General features: G+C 42.4%; 1 protein-coding gene across 1 annotated transcript in view; it reads right to left on the bottom strand.

Annotated features, from left to right (window-relative positions):
* The window catches only part of EPB41L4A (erythrocyte membrane protein band 4.1 like 4A), a gene marked incomplete at its 5' end in the record, with an annotated part of 137535 nt that extends 117761 nt beyond the window's left edge, over positions 1–19774 (bottom strand). The window contains one exon of the mRNA XM_084278849.1: positions 19676–19774. Coding sequence (XP_084134975.1) covers positions 19676–19774 — 99 coding nt within the window. The remainder of the gene's footprint in view (positions 1–19675) is intronic.
* Between the last annotated feature and the right edge of the window lie 761 nt (positions 19775–20535).

Raw genomic sequence — 20535 nt, 5'->3', positions numbered from 1 at the left:
GCGTTTTGTGGTTTGGAGCAGTGGAGGGAGAAGCTGCCAAAGCTTTTGCAGAGTCACAAGGTTAAGACCTCTCTGGGTAGAGACTCTCAGAAAACCTCAGCAGAACAATAATCAGAGGCAGCAACCTAAGGACCAACCTCTCAAGCTGCTCAACCTCTCAAGTAAAACTATCCACAAAGAAGCATGGATGCATTTTAAAACGTGCTGAAACATCAGCTGATTTGGTGAACACAGTGAGAAAGGAAATTTCTGTACAACATTGTACCCATGGATGAAACTGCTGTTCAAAGTGCTTTTGCTTTTATATCATTGGCAGTGCACGTAGATGATCTGCTTGCTGGGAGGCTTCTGTCTCCCTCTCACTACCAGACTAGGAAAAAAAACACATGAAGGAAGGTGAGGGGAGACTAAGAAATTGTTGGGATTACTGTAGTCCTCTCTCCTTATCATCCAGGAAGGAAATAATACAACAAGAAGAATACTCAAGAAAAAGTGAAAACAAAATGGAACTGCAAAGCAGGATTTCAATGAGGACACACTGCAGAAACAAAGATGAAGTTTCACAAGGGCACACAAAAATATTGGGCAGGAGAAAAACAAAGATAAATCAAACCTGTCCTGATATTTTCTCTGGGTACATGAATATGAGATGGTAGTGGAAGCCATTTGCATACAATCTAATGCCCCATATAATCACAACCTCCCTCATCTTGGGTGCAAGACAATTGCCTGACTCCCTGTCCCTGCCCAAAGTCAAAACTTCAGCATTTCCTAGCATCAAGCCTCCTAACACAGTATGAAAAAGCAAGTTTAAAAAGGTTAAGGATCAAATGTACTCTATGCACAGACCCACTGAAGTTAGGAAAAAATGAAAGTAGCTTAACTGAAAACAAAAGTGACCCTGGCTAGCTGTCAGGGAAAGCTTTCTAACTAGAAGAGTAACAAAGGACTGCAGCTGAGCTCCTGGGAGGCTCCTCTAGTTGAGGTTTTCAAAAACCAATCAGACCAAAAGAACCTGTAAAGAATGAACTACATATTTGTGACCATGTCCTCATATAATGCAATTCATTTTAGGTTGACTATATATCCTATTAATCTAATTCCCTTCTACTGCTACTGCTCTCTAGAAGCAATCCTTGGCATCAAGAAATGATGACTTTACCTTCATTGGGAAAAAAGTAAAAATCCTAACACTTGCTTTAATTCTGAGCTTCCTCACAGAAATATGCAGGTTTACTGGTTTTAGGACTCAGCAGGATTCATGCTTTCGAATTCTTCTCTGCAACCATGACAACTAAAAGTTGAAATTATTTTAAATCACAGCAAAAAAGAAACTCCAAGATTTTGCACCATCAAAAACACCAAAGTGAAATCCACTATAAGAATCAGACCGTATCATTACAGATTTGAAGCCTTGCAGAGAAATCAGAGACTCCTGAAGATGCCTATGTAAGCTGAACTACCACTACCACAACCTGTGCAGTCTTTTAGCCAACAGCAAATCAAAGGTAATGCAACTAAATCCACTTATTGCAATCTAAACTAAACCAAATTACTAAATATTTGCTACTCATGCATGTGTATGGCTACCACAGCTGAACACTTACCAGCTTGTTCATGTGCCCAAACCTTTTAACAGAAACTGGTAAGAATCAGCAGAGATCACAAATACTGCATGCATGTAAAAGAGTTAGATGCTGTAGTCCCACTGGAGAGCTTCATTCATGGGGTAACACAACTACCCAAATCATAGAACTTTCAGCTCCACATCATTACATAAATGTCTGTGACAATCAACCCTCCCTTTTGAAATACTGATTTAATATGCCCTATCTGAAGAATTAGTGTTGCTTTGAGACAAACATTTCTCTCTGTCAGCAACAGCTCTTCCTTAAATCTGTTAAATCCACATTTCATTATCTGGGATTTTTTGTTTAGTAAAAAACCAGACACACAAGCATAAAATCCTTCTCCCTTTTCTCTCATTGAGTAAGAAAATGCCAGCTCCCAATGATAAGATGCTGCGTCCGAGCTGCAGCTCAGGGGTCTAGCTCCCATACACCAGGCATCAGAAAGGCACCTCGATGTAACTGATACCGTTGTGCAGATATTTACTCTGTAACCGGTAATTCAGGCCTTGAGACAGTTTTACAGAACTACCCGAGTGCCAAGCACAATCTTCTGAAAGACTCTTGTGCAAGCACCTGAATCCTTCTGAAAATAAGTATCCTGCCTATGTCTTTTGCATACAGTTCCAACGCCACCTATGACATCATGACACAGGGTAACCCCGCTGACATCACAGGATCTTCCTCACCAAGACCAGATCCTTCCAATTTCTTCTTTTTCGTATGCCCTGTTTTTTTCCCGTTTGATTTTAATTTTGTTTGTTTTAATACATTATAGCTGAAGCTACATTTGAGATAATCCAAGAGAGGACAGTATAATTTTTCTTCTCCTGTAACAGACTGTGTGTGAGCCAGCTAAAGCCTAGCCACTGGCTTGACTTACATGGGCTTAATGAAGTGTCACAGGAGAATATAATTCCCAGTTGAAGCAAGAGTCCAAAACCAGAACAAACCTTTGTATAAAACAAAAAGTCCTTTTAAGCAGATTCAGCCTTCTATCTGTATGAAATAGATTAAGAAGAACAATCACAAAAATTATCTGTTCCACCAGGGTTCAAATGAGTCTGTCATTTCACTATAATATCTTTTCTGCACTAATCATCAGTGTAAATAGATGAACAGATAGATATAGGTTCCAAGGTGCTTTAACCTTCTCCAACATATTCCTTTGCCCACAAGTGAGTATCCTATACAACAACAAGAGTGCTAAAAAGACTTTGGGGGATTCTATTACCTTTTTTTTTTCTTCAACCGTGAAAGCACACCCAGTTACTCAGAAAAGCAACTTTTGCACGTCAAGAGAAATTGTGAGGTTTGGGGGCTTGATGAGCTGGCAGAGCTGATGGGTTGATCAAACTGATTTGATAGATTGTGGGTTCAGTGCTTTGATAAGGTCAGTACTTACTGCTGGGCCTTTGGCAGATGAGCTACCTTTGCAGATCTGTGTTAGAGATGCTTAAGATCTTCAGGCTTGCCTAGAAACCTTCTCCAATTCATGCTGCTCCTGGAACCACAGCACACCGCCCTCCCAGTCTGCCCCAGGCAAGGGTGGTCCAGTTGCTAATATCAACCTACTTTCTTTCTCACTTAAGAAAAGGTTAAGCTAGGTAACTACAAAATTATTTGTATCTGCATAAACTGTTTCCATGCTGGTTTATCTATTTTTTTTGACCCCTAATGAACACACAACACTCATAATTAAAATCATGACAGCTGTGCAAGAACTGGATTCACATCAGCCCAGAGCTACCTATAACAGTGCATTTGCAATTTGGAGCATATGCCTGCTGCAATTTACTCACAGCAGAATTGTGCAAATTTATTCTACCAGAGCAAGAACCCCCAAGGAAACTGCTATTCTACTGAATACAGACAATACTCCCTGAAATGACAACTTGGATTCTTTTCTTCTTCATCCTAACCTGCTCCCCTCCCACACCTGTCAATTTGCTCACTGTGTGTTGCTGCAGCCCTGGACTGAGATCTCTCTGGGGCAGGGCCCGCCTTTGCCTTGGCTGTCTGCAGAGTACTTTGATGTTTCATCCCTCTGCCCAAGTGCTACCCCGATTAAAACAATGCATCCCTCTACAAAAAGTCCAGCCCAAACTTTGTCCAGGAGGCAAAAAGCTGTACACTTGAAAAATAACCTGAATCTATACGTAGTATGAGTGCTGAAGCATGAACTAATGGAGTCAAAGGCATTGTTTAAATTAAATACTCAGTCCCTTCTTCCACATTGAGAACAGCTAGTGCAAGGCTTCCTTTGTGTATACTTAAAACAATCACTTCTGCAATTTCCTTCAAATCATTCTTCTGGTTCCTCCCTCCTGCTTCAGACTTAAAAGAGCTAAGAATAATTACGTTTTTCCCTGCATTATGATTAATTTTTTTCCCTTTTTGCAAGCCCATACTGAATAGAAAGTGGCTGTATCAGGCCAGTCAGGTTTCCTGTTCCCTCGCAACTGTTCCAAAACTGACTTCAAAATGCAAGCGCATTTGTATGCAGGGTGAACTTCACAGCAAACACCTGCTTCTTAAAGGCACTGTACACTCTGCTAGCTACTGCAATTTACTGCTTGAGTACATTCTTTTGCCTCATTTTTGTACACTCAGAAATCAATGCTCAAAATTCAATTACACTACTTTTCTACAGTTCAAGTGATTTTTCTTATCCCATATTCCTTCTGCATGCAAGAAAAAAAAAAGGAAAAGAATATGAATCAGAGCAAGACTGAGAAACTAGATAATAAGCATCAGCCTGTTAGATGTCCTTTTTCTTACAGATAATAGTAACCAAGTCCATCTACTATATGTGGTGAGATTTACGGAGAGAAAAAAAAATGCATATTAAAATGAACAACCGTAATCCACTGTAGGCAAAGGCAGAAGAAACACCACCAGTTTCAACAGAAATACATCAATTCACTGGTGAACTGGATACAAACACACAGAGTATAATCACTTCACATTGAACACAGAGATGGGCATAGCTTTATATACCTTTAAAAGGCAGGTAAATGCAGTAATGAATACTGACTTGTACTTTTGTGACTTTTCAAGTACATGCTTAGGCTTCAGCAGAGCAGGAATACACAAAACTAGCTGTTTTGATTCATCACCAAGAGAAGACACGTGGTAGGATTAAATAATACTTAAGAAAATTTTACTTACCCTTTTGATTCTGGAGTTTCTATGGGTACATTATGTGTTTATGAAAGGCTATGAATTAATATTCTTGAAGCGACAGTTCTATAAGCACACTACATATAGGTCACATGCAGCAACAAAAGAATTTCTGTATGCTGCCCTACTTGCAAAGCTTCAACCCTGACACACACAATACTCATGGACAAAAAATACAATTAAATTAAAAAAAAAATCAGGAAATTAGAAAATTTCATGGGCTCAAATACTGGCCAAAACCAAAACACATCTATCACAAAAAGCTGGGTTTCATTCATTTTCAGTGAACTCAATGTAGGTGGTTTAATTCCCTCCCAATCAAACCCTTCTCTCAACAAAGTATGCCAACTCCAAAGCTTGTCTTCCTCAAGGACATTTGCCTTCTTCTGGAGTTTCTGCATGCTACAGTAAAAATTCTGTGCTCTTACAAAACCACAAACAGGACAGATCACTGCAAATAAAGATTTACAACAAAAGAAAGCAAGTGAAAAGTAAAGAAATTCCTCAGCACATTTTATAGATTCTTATCCCCAAACATAATTTCACCAGGACCCCTCCAATTTCTGTACAGACACACATGTAATATAAAAAATAAGCCTATTATTTTTCTGACTGTACACGCTGATTTTTGTTCATCCTTTCACAAAGCAGCAGACATCATAAACAATCACAGTTCGCATTGAGGCTTGTCTTTTAAGAAATACTTGGGGAGACAGTTTGTGAAATGTGCTCCTAAAGCTGAATTTCCCCAGGAAAGGGGGAATAGAGAAAAAAACATATCTAATATCATGGTATAAAGATTCAGCCATGAAAGCAACAAACAGATTTCAAGCTCTAAACAGACTCAAGATCTGAACTCTGGTGGAAGGCCAAGGATGACTAAGAAGAAGTTTCTTTTATTTAAAAGGTAGAAAAAGGTGAAGAACATCTAACATCTTTGTACAAGTTCCCACATATTTCATTTTCACCATAATCAGTTACTAACTGCAAAAAAATCGGGTCAAATTTGGCTCCCCTTGAAGCTGCTGTCAAAGAACACTGAAACAGCTTTTGTCTTCATTGGATTTGAAACCCAGTCCACAATTAACTTGGTCCAGTTAGATACCAACAAGTCAATGGGGCCAGATGGGATTCACCCAAAGGTGCTGCGAGAACTGTCAGATGTGTTTGCCAAACCCCTTTCCATCATCTATCAGAAATCCAGGCAGACTGGGGAAGTTCCACTGGACTGGAGGCTGGCAGATGTTACCCCCATATATAAGAAGGGCTGGAAGAAGGATCTGGGGAACTACAGGCCTGTCAGTCTGACCTCAGTCCCGGGGAAGATCATGGAGAGGGTTATCTTGGGAGCTGTCATGCAGCACATGTGTGATGGCCAGGGGATCAGGCCCAGTCAACATGGGTTTACAAAAGGTAGATCCTGTCAAACTAACCTGAACACCTGCTATGACAAGGTGATCCGCTTAATGGACAAGGGGAAGGCTGTGCATGTGGTCTGTCTGGACTTCAGTAAAGCCTTTGACACAGTTTCTCACAGCATTCTGACTGAGAAACTGGCTGCCACTGGCCTGGACAGGTGGACCCTCAGCTGGGTTAAAAACTGGCTGGATGGACGGGCCCAAAGGGTGTTGGTGAATGGAACCAAATCCAGCTGGAGGCTGGTCACAAGCGGCGTCCCCCAGGGCTCAGTCCTGGGTCCAGTCTTGTTCAACATCTTTATCAGTGACCTTGATGAAGGGATTGAATGCTCCCTCAGTAAGTTTGCAGATGATGCTAAACTAGGAGGAAGTGTTGATCTGCCTGAGGGTAGGGAGGCTCTTCAGAGGGATCTGAACAGACTGGACTGATGGGCTGAGACCAGTGGGATGAAGTTTAACATGGCCAAGTGTAGAGTGCTGCACATGGGACATAACAACCCCATGCAGTGCTGCAGGCTTGGGGGAGACTGGCTGGAGAGCTGTCAGGAAGAGAAGGACCTGGGGGTGTTGGTTGACTGCAGGCTGAATATGAGCCAGCAGTGTGCCCAGGTGGGCAGGAAAGCCAATGGCATCTTGGCTTGTATCAAAAATAGTGTGGCCAGTAGATCTAGGGAGGTGATTGTGCCTCTGTACTCGGCATTGGTGAGGCCACACCTCGAATACTGTGTGCAGTTCTGGGGTGCCCACCATAAGAAGGACATTGAGATCCTCGAGCACGTGCAGAGAAGGGCAGCCAGGATGATGAAGAGGGTGAAGGGCAAATCCTATGAAGAACAGCTGAGGGAGCTGGGGCTGTTTAGCCTGGAGAAGAGGAGGCTGAGGGGAGACCTTATCACCACCTACAACTACCTGAAGGGAGGTTGTAGAGAGGTGGGCGATGGTCTCTTCAGCCAGGTGACAGGAGACAGAACAAGGGGAAATGGCATGAAGCTGCACCAGGGCAGGTTTAGATTAGATACTAGAAAAAAATTTTTTACAGAAAGAGTTGTCAGGGCCTGGAACAGGCTGCCCAGGGCGGAGGTTGAGTCACCTTCCCTGGATGTGTTCAAAAAAAGGACTGATGAGGTACTTAGGGATATGGTTTAGTTTAGGATGGGAATGGTTAGACCTGATGATCTTTAAAGGTCTTTTCCAACCCTGTGGTTCTGTGATTTCATGGGTTGCCAAATCAGGGAAAGACTTTAGAAATTCATTATTGCTTTCACAAGAAAAAGAAACGTTATTACCAAATCACTGCCTGAGGAAGAGAATTGGCTTTTGTGGGAACAGCCCAGGAACAGTGGAGGAACTGGAGTAATCACAAGGCTAAGAGCATTTTCTTAACTTTCCTATCTCATCCATACCTATCTGAAATATTGGGAGAGCAGAGAATACCTCTCATTTTTGGAGAAAGTTTGTTCTTAATTTAAAAAATGCCTTTTGATGCTAAAGATACCATTACCTTACTAAGGTCAAGCCTTCACACTGAAGAACAAAAGACTATTCAAAATCACCTGGAATAAATGTTGTATCTTTGAAGGACACCAAAGCTTTTGTTCCCAAGTGTGGCTTTAGAGCTTGCTATGATCCAGGTGAAGAGCATGCTAAAAAGAAGGCTGTTAGCCAATTTAAATGGCATACATAGAAACAAAAGGCATATGGACATATGTTGTGGAACATCTCCATCCTGCTGAGGGACTTTTAGAGAGAAAAAATTAATAGGGAGAAAAAAAAGCTGAAAAATAGAGGCAAAATATTTGTTCTTTGGAACTTAAAGGGCTTTATTCCATCCTCAAAATATTGAAATATCTTTAAGCCCTCTCCCTCCTCCCCTAGCTAATGCAGCCAATGCAAATTAAACCTAAAAAGCTAAGGGTAAGCCAGGATACTCACACACCTCTTCAAAAGGTTCCTCTGCAAGGTCTCGTGGCTTTCTTCCCTTCTTTCACAGAGGAAACAGCAATATGAGAAAAACTTTACGAAACTGTAACCTGGCTATCAATTTGCATCTCTTCTTCATTTGCCCAGGGCCTTTTTCTCCCAATCAGCACAAACAAACTTAGGCTACCTTACTCCTACAACTGCTTCTAAGATGTCCTAATTTGTTTTCAATGGAGACTCTGGTATAGTTGTTAGGATCACTGGCTGAATGGTCCTCAACATAAACAGCTTGGTTTTGGTCACTCCAAGCCACTCCTGAACACTACCCAGCATTGCATGTGACTTCAAAGCACTCAGATATATCTATCACTCACCCCTTACAGCCATGGTAGAGCAATCAGAATTATGAGTCTGAGACTCAGCTTCCTTTTAATTTTGGCATATAAAATAAACAAATCTACCACACAGACAAAAGACTGTCCATCAGCATCAAGCAGACTTCAAAGGACCCCCAAAGAGGGACGTCTGGGCTGTGTGTACCACAGTGCAGATGTGGCCAGCTGCACAACTTAGCCCAGGAGACTTAACAGGCTCCTTACATTCCTTCATGTTGCCTTCTTAGTTAACACAGACAGAGAACTATAGGAAACAGAATCCGACAGTTCCTCAGCATGAACAAAACCTGAAAGAACAGTAGCAGTCATGGCTTTCCAGTCCCATTTTGTTGTGGCATGTGACTTCCTTTCCCTTCAACAGCCTTTGTAAGAAGATTACACTACTTCATAAACAATAGCCATATTCCATACCAGCAGCAAATAGGTAAAGCCACTGAAACAGAATGAGGCAAGGCCTAATAGTATTATTCTGTCTCTGGTACTGGCAAACACCAGGTTTTAAGGAGAGCTCAAGATGACCCCAGTAGGAAGATGTGGAGAGTCTGCTTTCCTCCTGTGTGTCATACCAATATTCAGAGACTACCTCTTTTCAGGAGGGTTATCTAACATTTGCTTCAAGTGCTGAACTCATGCCTCGTTACTCACCTAAGTGTTCTTCCTCATTTTTTTAGTTCTGAGTAGCTAGTTTCACAAGTTTCCTGTGGTACTCATGCATGGCAAAAAAAAAAAAAAAATAAAATCACAAAAAAAGTATTTTCCCTTATGGTTCTGAATGTAGCCCCTTACAAAGACAACTCTTTTTCTGATACTTTGAGGGGAAAAACTAAACCCCATTACATTCCTGCTAGCCACCATTCATCCACAAAAGATTTTTGTTGCAATTTTTTTTGACACTGTAATAAAATTTATGAACTAAAACCAGAGCTGTAATTTTTCCATATCTAATCTATTTAAAAGATCAATAGTAGAGTAGATTTTCAGTATTTAATAAATAAGAAGTGGGAATTACTGTAGATAGGAAGTATTTTGGTGATACTACAAAGAACCTATTCTAAGACATAAACAAGAACTTACAGTGAAATTTAGTATAGGGAAGACAAGAATAAGGTCTGGTATTTTTTATCTGGATGATCTTTCCTCTGGCTCAACCCTGCAAAATGCTCAACTGCCTTTAGTTCTGCAAAGTGTTAAAGCATGTGCTTACATACATTAGTAGCCATGCCAAATTTTACCACTAATTACATAGGGAAGCTGCCATTTTCTGCCTTCCAAATACTTTTCATGCAATTGAGATATAAAAGATCTTCCTTTTCCATTACTAAAAGGCATTCTGTCTCACACAGCCAAAGAATTTATCCCTCAGTGCATTCAGTTCTCATTTTCCTGAGAACACAGGAAAGACAGTAAAGTGCTGAGCCACTTATTATCAAAAGGCTCGCTCAACCACATACAGATTTTACCCACATACCCAAAACTTGAAGATAGGGTGTCTTCTTGTCTGGATTTTAGAAAGCCATTTGTAACCCTGAGAAGTTTAAAAGGTAAATACAGACAAATAAGTATATGAACAATACAAAATATAGCCTACTTTTTTATTTACATTAGTAACTATCCAAGACTATAATGACTTTATTATATATTTTAAATGTAGGTACAAATAGCAGTTGAATTCCACAGAATATAAAGGATTCCCTTTTTCAAACATAACTGCTAAAAAAAAAAACCTGATAGGAGGGAGGGTTTGACACTTGTATGGTCTTCCCTCATGTCACACCAAGAGAGAATAAAAGAAGACAATGAGAAAGAAGGGTTTGCTTAAAAGAAATTCTTACAAACCTCTGAGAGTGCTAGCAACCTAGGTTTAATACAATACTCCTGGTACTACAGATTAATGATGCATTCAACTCACTAAAGACTTCCATGAAAATGATCGAACAATCCCTTCACAGATATTTTAAATTTCAGTTGTTATTTTCAATGATGATGATGATGTGTACTATCAATTCAAAGCAACTACTGAGGTGTCTTTTTTCCAGCTCTGGAAAGGTCACCACAACATTTCTTTTCCTCGGTCACTCATATTCCCAACTGTTTCTCTCAATACCCAACCTTCCCAATACTACTGTTCCTCTTTTACTTGCACCAAATAAAGAATGTAAATCCACTGGCTGTGTGACAGCTGCTGCCTGTGTTCCTTTATATACCTTACACCAGACCATACTGACACATTTTCCTACAGGTAAGCACCTACCTCCCAGAATCACTAAGCACAGGCTACTTCTGACCAGTGGGATAAGAGGCAGAACAAGGTAAGAAGAAAGATCAGGTATGGCAGGTTTATGGTGATAATGAAATCTTAGTTAAAAAACCAAAACAAAATGCAGCACCTATGGTCACAAACCAAGCAATGCAGAGATTTTAAAAAGCACATTTCCCACTTGCCAAAACAGTCCTGCTCTTCATGCTGCAGCAAAACCAAAGGAGCAGAGTTCTCATTATGCAATGTTTCTACTGGCTTTCTACATCTAAATAATAGCACGGGTCGACCCCAAGCATGTCCCTTTGACCTTAGGGCCTGCAGTGTTCAACCATCCCTAACACAGGATGCAAAGAAGGAAATGGGAACAGAAGCACAATGAATAATGAAATTACAATCTTCATTTTATACTATGAAATTAAACTAGCATGCTCAAGCACAAGATCTGATCAAAAAGAGAGTATCTAAAATGTGGACTAAAAGTGCAGACTGCCAAATTCTACTCAGATACTGGAATACAATTACCTGCTAGCAAAGATCACACTTCTAAGTAAAATGCAGCTAATAAAGTTGCTCTGTCATTACAAAAATGAAATACTCCTGAGGAAAGTACAAGATGAAATAAAAAAATCACTGACAAGAATGAAGAAAGGAGAATGCATCAGTATTTTCTCATCTTCCTACCAAAAGTATGAATATTAGTAATGACTCAATGTGAAATGCGACCAATTCATAACCTCTCATTTTCTCATGCATGTTCAATACCAACTTGGCAACAGATATTTTAGTGTGAAGTGACATAGAGCTATAGCTTCTTAATGAAATTCGCTTTCTGAACCACCTTACAAATTATTTAGTCTCTTCAAGAGTTACCCTTGTATCACACAGAAATTTTTAGCAGTTTTCTTTCTTGAGGGGAAGGGTTGAAATTCTGCAGTTATATTTTAATAAACTAAGGACTTGAATAAACTAAAATGAATAAAATATCAACAGATGGTATTTAGCTATACTAAATACTAATATAAGAAATGTTCAATACAAGTTACAGAAATCCAGAATTGTTTAATAAAAAGGCCATCTCACACAGCTTATGTTTGCCCTGGTTATACAAAGAAATTATTGTTCATTGAGACCAGCAAAACAGACCCCTCTGACAATGTTATTACTCAAATCTCAGGCTGACTAAGATGTAAGTTCATTTAAAAGTTAATGGATTTCCTTCTCGCTGTCATGCTGGTTTCATTAATTTAGTTAAGTGCACCTAGGGAAAATAAAGTGTCTCAGTGTTCATTTATTTTATGGTTATTCCCTGGGGTATTCAAAATTGCTGGTCTCATCTGTAAAGATACTGGTGAAATTAGTAATCTATTTCAAGTATGTGACAGTAATTTCGAGAGGTAGTTAACAGCATGGGTTATGAGCCCTTTTCTTACTTTCATTCTTTTCTTAACTAGAATTGTATTCTATTTCAGTCCATTTCTAGAGGACTGATACAGTGCACAACTCCAGGCGCGCCTTCTTGTATTCAGATGTCAATCAGATGATATTTTATACCCATGACAGAAATCTAAGAAACATCTACTTTCTAATATGAAAGTGCTATGGAGTATCATTAATTAATATTTTTGTTTAAATTTTGTTTTGTTCCTTTTGTTACAAACAATTCTTAGATGTACTGTACCTACAACACTGAAGAAGACAACATGTACTTATATACACTTGGAGCATGACAATATTATCTACCTAATTTCCTTGATATTGATCAAAATATGCACACATAACAGAAACCTGTAGGTCTGCAAAGAAAATAAACTATGAGGTTGCTAACAATTCTTAGAATGGTATGTTTTTTAAACACTGTTTTCAGTGTTCAAAAAAAAAAAAAAGAGCTGGATTTCAAGATTGTGTTCCTTTTAACCAATTCACTTTTTATCAACTATTCTTCTCAAAACAGTACTCTGAATATCCAGAAGAATCTGCCTTCGAGGTATCTATTAATCAATACCGAACAGGGCAAAGGAAAGAGCCCAATTTAATATGCTTGAACTTCAATATTACAGTTTAGTAATTACTGTAGATGGCAAGTAAATTACCATAGGTGGAAAGCAACTGCAATCTACCATTAAAAAAGGCTTTTAGGATTTTTGAAATAGTGTACCTGCATAATTAAGAACAATTTTCACAGTAAGATGCTTTCCCTTTTAAAAAATGTAGAAGTATAAAACAGCAGAAATCACTACTACAAAAAATACATTCCATACTCACACAGCAAATGACTACCTGTTTGACTTTTAATGTCATCTCTCAATTACAATAATTAACACAATGTAAGATATTTGTATTCACAGGGCTCTATTTCCTGAATAACACATGAATTCATTAAACATTTTCACCAGGGGAAAAAAACGGGAGCCTACTATTCCCATATTGATTCCTTGGAGTCCCTTGAACTAAATTAGTTTGACCAAAAAGTACACACCACATTTTCTGTATATAGTATATATATTTTTCACTGGGGAGTGAAAAAAAGACAATATAACAGCGGAATAATCCCCAGAAATTGTATGCTTACCTACTTTTATGTATCATGTCAAATCTGTATCCTCGGCTGCAGCAAAACCACCATGGCCAGCAGGTCAAGGGAGGTGATTCTGCCCCTCTACTCTGCTTTGGTGACCTCATCTGGAGCACTGTGTCCAGCTTTGGAGCCCTCAACACAGAAGGACATGGGCCTGTTGGAACAAGTCCAGAGGAGGGCCATGAAGATAATCAGGGGGCTGGAGCACCTCTCCTATGAAAACAGGCTGAGAGAGTTGGGCTTGTTCAGCCTGGAGAAGAGGAGCTCTGGGGAGACCTTATAGTGGCCTTCCAGTACCTGAAGAGCCTACAGAAAAGCAGAAGAGGGATTGTTTGTCACAGAGCGCAGTGATGGGACATGGGAGAATGACCTTAAGATGAAGAAGGGTTAGATTCAGATTGGATATTAGGAAAAAATCTTAAACTGTGAGGGTGGTAAGGCCCTGGCACAGGTTGCCCAGGTTAGCTGTAGCTGCTCCCTCCCTGGCAGTGTTGAAGGCCAGGCTGAATGGGGTTTTGGGCAGGCTGGGCTAGTGAATGTGCCCCTGCCCATGGCGTGCTCAGGGTTGGAACTAGATGGGCTCTGAGGTCCCTTCCAACTCACACGGTTCTGTGATTCTATGAAATCATTTTGTCAATCAGCCTAAGTTTCTTAACATGTATCCTAACCTAATTAACCCACTCATGTTTTTTTACATATTAAGCCATTTAACACAGTTCCTAACCTCAGTCACTCACTACTTTCCTGTTTAATATCTTCACTGACGACCTTGGTGAGGGAATAGCATCCACCCTCAGCAAGTACGCCGATGATACAAAGCTGGGAAGAGTGGCTGACACGCAGGAACACTGAGCTGCCATCCAGAGAGACCTGGACAGGCTGGAGAGCTGGGCAGGGAGAAACCAGATGAGGTTCAATAAAAGCAAGTGTAAAGTCTTGCATCTGGGAAGGAATAACCGTTCCTTTCAGGCTAGGGGATGACCTACTGGAGAAGAGCTCAGTGGAGAAGGACCTGGGGGTCCTGGTAGATGACAGGTTGACCATGAGCCAGCAGTGTGCACTGGTGGCTAAGAGAGCCAATGGGATCCTGGGGTGCATCAGGAGGAGTTTAGCCAGCAGGTCAAAGGAGGTGATCCTCCCCCTCTACTCTGCCCTGGTCAGGCCCCACCTGGAGTATTATGTCCAGTTCTGGGCTCCCTGGGATAAAAAGGACAGGGATCTCCTGGAGAGAGTCCAAAGAAGGGCTACGAAGATGATTAAGGGCCTGGAGCATCTCCCCTATGAGGAGAGGCTGAATAAGCTGGGGCTGTTCAGTCTTGAGAAGAGAAGACTAAGGGGGGATCTAATTAAAGTTTATAATTATCTGAAGCAGGGGATGCAGGGGGAAATGGCCAGCTCCTTTTCAGTGGTCTGTGGGGACAGGACAAGGGGCAATGGCTGCAAGTTGGAGCACAGGAAGTTCCGCACCAACATGCAGAAGAACTTTTTCCCAGTGAGGGTGACAGTGCCCTGGGACAGGCTGCCCAGGAGTGGAGTCTCCTTCTCTGGAGATATTCAAGACCCACCTGGATGCCTATCTGTGCAATATGAGCTGGGGAGCTGCTTTGGCAGGGGGTTGGACCTGATGATCTCTCAAGGTCCCTTCCAACCCCTACAATACTGTGATACTGTGATTTCATATACTTTTGTGTGTGTGCGCTTTTATGTTTATTTTTTAAATCATGTAGAGACACTGAAGCCTGCTGTTGGATCTCATTTTCTTAAATTCTCAGTCATTATGCCTGCTTATTTGCCCAATAAAACCCACACAGTTTCTTTGTAGACAGAGATTCGACCTGTAAGCATGCATCTCTCTATGGAGGGCCAGATATGGAATGCCAGCCAGCCTTGTATATCACAGAAGCACAAGTTAACAACTTAACATACTACGCAAGTGGTATGGGGCCTAGAGTATCAGTATTAGAGAGTACTATCTAGTAAAATAATGCTAGAGAACATATACTGTAAAACATACACTGTAACAGGAGTCTTCCAGGAAGAATTCGTGTATCCGTCCTATTCATCATTTATACTATAATGTAACTTTGCTATTGGCCCACCACACATGCCAAATTAAATACGACTTAGCACAAATACAGTGCTTAGAGAGGAACTTCAAGGAATACTTTGAAAGTGCAATGACCAGACAGCTTTAGACTAGAGCATTGGTTCACTGGAGAAGTAGAGCTAACATTTTCTGCAGAAATTTATTCTACTCAAAGACATACAAACATAAAATGTTTCATAGTATTTTAAACTTCTTCAGGAAAAACCAAAAACCATTTATCTTAATCAGTGTTTTCGAGGAAAGTAAGTTAAAAGGTTGTTAGATTCCTGTTACAAACACATTACTGGATGACTGTTTTTCTTAAACAGCTGACCACAAAAAGACTTCATAGTGGTCTTTTCTGAAGGTACACAGAGGTTTCCTTGACCTCCAATAACAAATCTGTCCAACAAGGCATACCAATCTCCTTCTGTGAGGACTATTATGCCAATTCATAGCAGAGTCAAAATATGTAATGCCCACAACCCATCAGTCAGATATCTCAAAACACTACTGGCATGTTTTGTGACATCAACAAATAAGCTATACCTACTCAGATGGTACTACTGTACCATTAAAATGCCTACATTATTGTTACATCTATGTGAAGATTAATCAAAGTAACAGCCCTGGAAAAGTGATTACTTTTCCAGTAACAGATGATTCTTACCTTATTTATAGCAAAAAACCTGCTAAAAACCTGTCTCTTAACTGGTATCTTGACCACCCTATTAAGAGGAAAAGCTGCCCCAATAGACCATTGATTAAACAAACTGTATCTGAACCTGATGAACAGCGTCTTTTAATCCAAAATTGCTTGGACTAACAACTGCCATTGCTTTAATATCTCAAAACAGGTAAATTCCAAAATGCATAGCACTTTTTAACATACTGCAGGGAAACAGAAGATTATGAGTTATTTGATGTCCTTTCTTGATTATCTACGTATAACCACGCTGCTGTAAAACTGAAGGCTGGAGAACCAGCTTCCACATTTTGACACAACAGTACTCTGACCTTAAACCACAAAGATATAAAGGAAGAACAGCAATACTAACAGAGGGAAAACAGAAACAAACTATGAGAAGCAAGTCAGTTTGGGCAACTAAAGAGATCATCCCCTCCAGACAGCACGACCCACTAACAGACTGATCATCTGCTACCAATATATACAGCTGGGAACTTTATTCTTGGCTCTGATGTTGATCTGTTGCGCAGCACTGAAAAAGTCTACTTGACCTCTTTGCACCTCAACTTCCCCACTTGGAACCAGAAAAAAGCCAATCCTTTCCCTAACAAGCTCTTTGAAATCCAGAGAGACAAGAACCTCTAAATTGCATTCAAAGCCTTAGTCTTGTGGCACTGCTGCTCATTGTTTTAATGTTAATTGCAACTTAAAGCCCACTGTAGTACCAAGAGCACGTTAATTAAAACTGCAATTCAAAAATGTCATATTTTGCTGCGTGTAGTTGCTGTCAAGTGTAGCAAGCCAGAAATTACTATCATGCAAACTAAGCAGTGCATCTTCAGAACTCTACATCAATTCAGAAAAAAGTATTTAATTCATTACTTCATTCCAGATTCACAGAAGAAAGGAAGTTGCCTAGGACTCCTACAGTCACAGAGCTCAGTCTTCTGCCTTTCAAACCAAATAGGACTAAATCCACTAATACCAAGTAAGTACACAGACATTAAAGAGCTATTAAGTTGTGGGGTTTATTTCGAGCAGATATGCATCTGCTTGTGGAAAAGACGGGTACAAATCTGCTTGTGTAACCACTTAAAATCACTGCTCTTCTAATACCTTGTTCACGATTTGTGAAGGAGTACCTAAAAGCATCTTTCCCATGCAGCTGTGAACCCAATAAAAAAGTGTTAATACAAAAAAGATCACATACAGAAATCTTTGTTTTAAAATAAAATAGATAAGAACATTTACAATCAATACCTCGATGCCACAGATGAAATTCTATAAAAACAACTACAAGAATCTCCATTTTCAGATGCATACCTGCTACAATTCAAATAAAACATTTGTATTTCAAGGTTAAAGTGCCAAATGTCAGAACATGACAAATACTAAGGTCTGTTTTACTAATAAATAATCCTACAAACTTCAGTGGAAACTTGTAGAATAAAACCAACCAAATGCTCCCTGAGCAGTTTAAAATGATGTGAGCCAGGACTCAGTTGAAAGAGCTAGCTCTGCCCTCCTCCAGCTGTGAATCAGATCAGGGCACCTACCCAGCTGAAGACTAACCCAGCAAAAGGAAAACCAGTGGCTACTCTTCAGCTGGACACGTGCTGCTCTTCAGATGCAGCTGCACAAACACTCACGCAAGTACAAAAGCATGGGAGACCACAATGGTGGAAACCACTGACTAGGGAGAGCTGTGTAGTTCCTCTCCACAGGTTTTCAAAGGCTCACGGCACTACAGCGCTGGGGTGTGGTTCCATGTTATACAAATTTGATCCCAAAAAACCCAACAGACCAGACTGCTACAGGTTCTTCCTTCCGTAAAGTTCCCTACTGTGCAGTATCAGTGTCTACCCCAAAATGTTAAACACTACTACATTTCTGTCAGATCCACACACTGTTCCAACTGACTCCGTGACTGCTCTGTGGTTAGATTCAAGACAGAGAAGGAGCAGGTGGAAGGGGCAAAATGTTTAGTGTCATACCGCATTCAGATCACACTGAGAATGCCAGGAAACCACACCCTCATCTTAAATTAGACAGTAGTAGTTCCCAAAACTGCAAGTCACACTCTTAATAAGAAGTTACATCTTCAGACCCTTTCTTTCCCATGGGACAATAATTTTTATTAGACACTGAACAGAACTCTCACATTCCTGGGTTTGAATTCATGAAGCTAACCATAGGGCTATCTCTGCAGATTATTCTTCTAATACACTTCCACAACTGCAGATTTAGAGGCAACAAAAGCATATATGCATTCACATATAAACCCACAGGTGCGCATGTAAAGTTATGTTTTTCAGAACCTTTAAAGATGCAACACAGCTACTGAATTCCAGCGTCACAGTGATTTGCTTACTCCACTGTGCTAAGCGTGGATTTATGAGCCTGTTTGCAGGCAGCTGATTCAGCAAAACTTGATAATTCTCAATACACGTAGAGCTGGTAGTGCCACAGATTACAGTTAAAATTCTATCATTAAATTTAGACTTCCTCTCCACCTGCTTTGGGTTTTCCTTTCCCAATTTGCTTCACCAAACCTTAACCACTGGAGCTGAAACATACAGGCATAGGGACTTTTATTATTTGGGTGTCTTAGGTAAAATAGATCAGCCCTTTCCAACAATGGTTTAAAAGAACTGACTTCTTTTTTTTTTTCCTGATCCAGCTCTGAAACCACATTTTAATTATGATGATAATTCAAGTACCCAGCTCTTTGAACGAGGGCTTCAAGTATCTGAGACCCGTCATTTGCTGTCATCGGGCTTAGCCAAACAGGGCAAAGTTAAGGGCCTTTAGAAAAATCTCAGTTTTCACATACTCTGTCCGGGCTCATTAGCGTTTGGCAGATGCCTGCTTTGAAGAACTCATCCGCGCCGAGCATGCTGCAACAGCACAAGAGCTTTTCTCACCGACCAGACTACCCGCCACAGGGCTGGAGACGAGCCAGGACCTTCACCCCTCCGCTGGGGAGCTGCTGCCCCACCGCTCACGGGGGCCGGGGAGAGGCGCCCGGGGCTGACCCGATGCCGCCGGCCTTTCCCCCGGAGAGGCAGGCAGCTCCTGCGAGGGCACGGCAGGAAGCAGCGGCCAAAGGCAGAGGGAGAGGGGAGTGAGTGAGTCAACGCTGGTGCTCAACAGTCCGTGTACACGGCAGCCTGTTTTTTGAGGGTCTTTTTTGGTAGCACGTACAAAAGCATAGTTGTGCCGCGTGTCCCGAGTGGTCGGCACCTGCTCGTTTAAACGAGTCTCTTAAAGTCCCCAAAGACACGTCTACCCCACCGGCACGCATCTCTCCCCGGTTTACCTGTCCCTCCCGAGATAGCAACGAAAGTTATGAAATTATTTTTACGCCCCCCGCGGGATCCCAAAGCCCCTTGTTTTCCGAACGCAGCTCCGTTCCCCACTACCGAAACGCGGTACGCCGGGCAGCCGCACCGCACGCCGCGGAGCCCAGCCCCGGCGGGCTCCCCCCACCGCGCATCCCACAGCCTCGCCGCCTGCCCTTACTTTGATGCCCTGCTGCTGGGTGGTCAGGGTCAGCTTGGACTCGTCCAGGAGCAAAACTTCGCAGTAAAATTCCTCCGGGACCGCGCAGAAACAGCCCATGCCTGCTGCGATGGCCGGGGGCGGACCAGGGAGGCGGCAAGAGCCCCGAACGGCGGCGAAGAGGGGCTAAGGCGCAGCCGGGGCTGGGCCGCGCCCGGCTCCGCGCCCGGCTCAGCGCCCCGCCGCAGGGGCTGGAGGCCGGCGGCTGCTAGGACGCGGCGCCCAAACCCACGGGGCGGCCCTCCGCCACCGCCGCCATCCCGCGGAGGAGCCTGGACCGGGGGTGCCGGGCGCTCCCTGTGGGAAAAGAGGAAAGAGACCGGCAGCTTTTTAGGAAGGAGCCCAGGGCGCAGCCCTCGCCCGCGGCTTGCTGTCACAGTGGCTCCTCCGCCACTGCCGCCCCGGGGAGGTACCGAGTCTCTCACCCCACCCGCCCCGTCCTCCGCCCCGTCCGCGCACGTTTCTGTGCCTCCTCTTTGTGTGGAGGAACGGGCGCCGGGGCAGCTTTCGCCGCAGCCGGGGGGGGATGGTCTCCGCCCGGCGAGCACGTTATCTCCGGCCGCGGACCCTGCTAGTGGAGCGGGGTGGCCGCCGTTCCTGGCGGGAGCGATGCTGACGTCCCCCGGCTGCCCGCGGCCATGCAAGGAGGGCACCGGCAGCCGCTCACCTCCTGCCCCGACGGGGGCGGAGGGATCGCGGGGGGGGGGGGGGGGGGGCGCAGCGGCGCCTTGAGCGACCCAGCAAACGGCCAGCCGACGGCCGCCTCCTGCCGTCGGTCGTGCAGTGCTCCCCCGGAGCGGGCGGGCGGCGGTCACCCGGGT

The sequence above is a fragment of the Gallinula chloropus genome (assembly GCF_964237585.1).
Source record: "Gallinula chloropus genome assembly, chromosome: Z".
NCBI classification, from domain to species: domain Eukaryota; kingdom Metazoa; phylum Chordata; class Aves; order Gruiformes; family Rallidae; genus Gallinula; species Gallinula chloropus.
Note: the sequence above shows the minus strand (reverse complement) of the source record. Positions and strands in the feature narration are given on the sequence as shown.